We start from the raw sequence: 1,054 nt of genomic DNA, 5'->3' as shown, positions 1-1,054 counted from the left end.
TATATATATATATATATATATATTCTCCATATAAGATTTTAGATTATATAGGTATAATCTGCACATAGGTTTTATTCTCAGGTCATTAATATTCAAGTCAACAAGTCACTGAATTGTCAGTCAGTTAGCTATAACCTGTTAACGTTACCTGTACAAACATTCTATATAACTAAATTATTTTAAAAAGACAAAATAAAAGGTAATTTATTATATCAACATTTTGTCATATAGACACTGACAACTATTTACTTTCGTTAATTTCTTTAACTGTAATTAATTGAGTTGACAATCTAATTAGCTAGCTAACCTTTAGCTGGTTAGCTGTATCAGATATCAAAGCCTGTCTGGCAACGTTTCCTTACTTCTATGATGTCTTTAAAAAACAGATGGGACAGACACTATATAGTAATTGACACTAGAACTTAATGGAGTTTTAGACTGTATGAGTTATGATCTATAGCGCTAGCTGCTAGCTTCTAACGTTAGCTCTATCCTGCTAAAAACACAAAACAAACAACCGTACCATTTCTGTTCCCTTTCAGACGAGGATCCGTCAGTGGACTCAGTCACGGACACTGTCCGTCCAGCTGTTTCTACAACTCAAAATGGCAGAGTGGTGACTTATGCTCGGTTTTAACGGTAGCATATAGCCTGACTCGTAATACTGAAGAAACAGAGCCACGTCTCCAGAGTCCAACCGGAAAAAGTCGCGCCGTGTCGGTCAGAAGCATAGACAGACGAGAGCTGATGCAGGAGAGACGACGACATCTAACGGTGGACAACAGCTACTGCGCATGCGAACAACAAACTTAACACACTTGCAGACGTGTTATCTTACTGCTTCTTCTTCTTCTTCTTCTTCTTCTTCTTCTTCTTCTTCTTCTTCTTCTTCTTCTTCTTCTTCTTCTTCTTCTTCTTCTTCTTCTTCTTCTTCTTCTTCTTCTTCTTCTTCTTCTTCTTCTTCTTCTTCTTCTTCTTCTTCTTCTTCTTCTTCTTCTTCTTCTTCTTCTTCTTCTTCTTCTTCTTCTTCTTCTTCTTCTTCTTCTTCTTCTTC

The 1,054-nt window shown here is 36.5% G+C and overlaps 1 protein-coding gene across 1 annotated transcript in view; it reads right to left on the bottom strand.

Moving 5' to 3' along the window:
• The window catches only part of LOC107659917 (coatomer subunit delta-like), a 6,881-nt gene extending 6,124 nt beyond the window's left edge, over nucleotides 1-757 (bottom strand). The window contains exon 1 of the mRNA XM_016449018.1: nucleotides 524-757. Coding sequence (XP_016304504.1) covers nucleotides 524-526 — 3 coding nt within the window. The 5' untranslated portion in view covers nucleotides 527-757. The remainder of the gene's footprint in view (nucleotides 1-523) is intronic.
• Nucleotides 758-1,054: the final 297 nt, after the last annotated feature.

Source organism: Sinocyclocheilus anshuiensis, unplaced genomic scaffold, assembly GCF_001515605.1.
Source record: "Sinocyclocheilus anshuiensis isolate Anshui unplaced genomic scaffold, SAMN03320099.WGS_v1.1 scaffold1241, whole genome shotgun sequence".
NCBI classification, from domain to species: domain Eukaryota; kingdom Metazoa; phylum Chordata; class Actinopteri; order Cypriniformes; family Cyprinidae; genus Sinocyclocheilus; species Sinocyclocheilus anshuiensis.
This window is presented reverse-complemented; position numbering and strand designations above follow the sequence as displayed.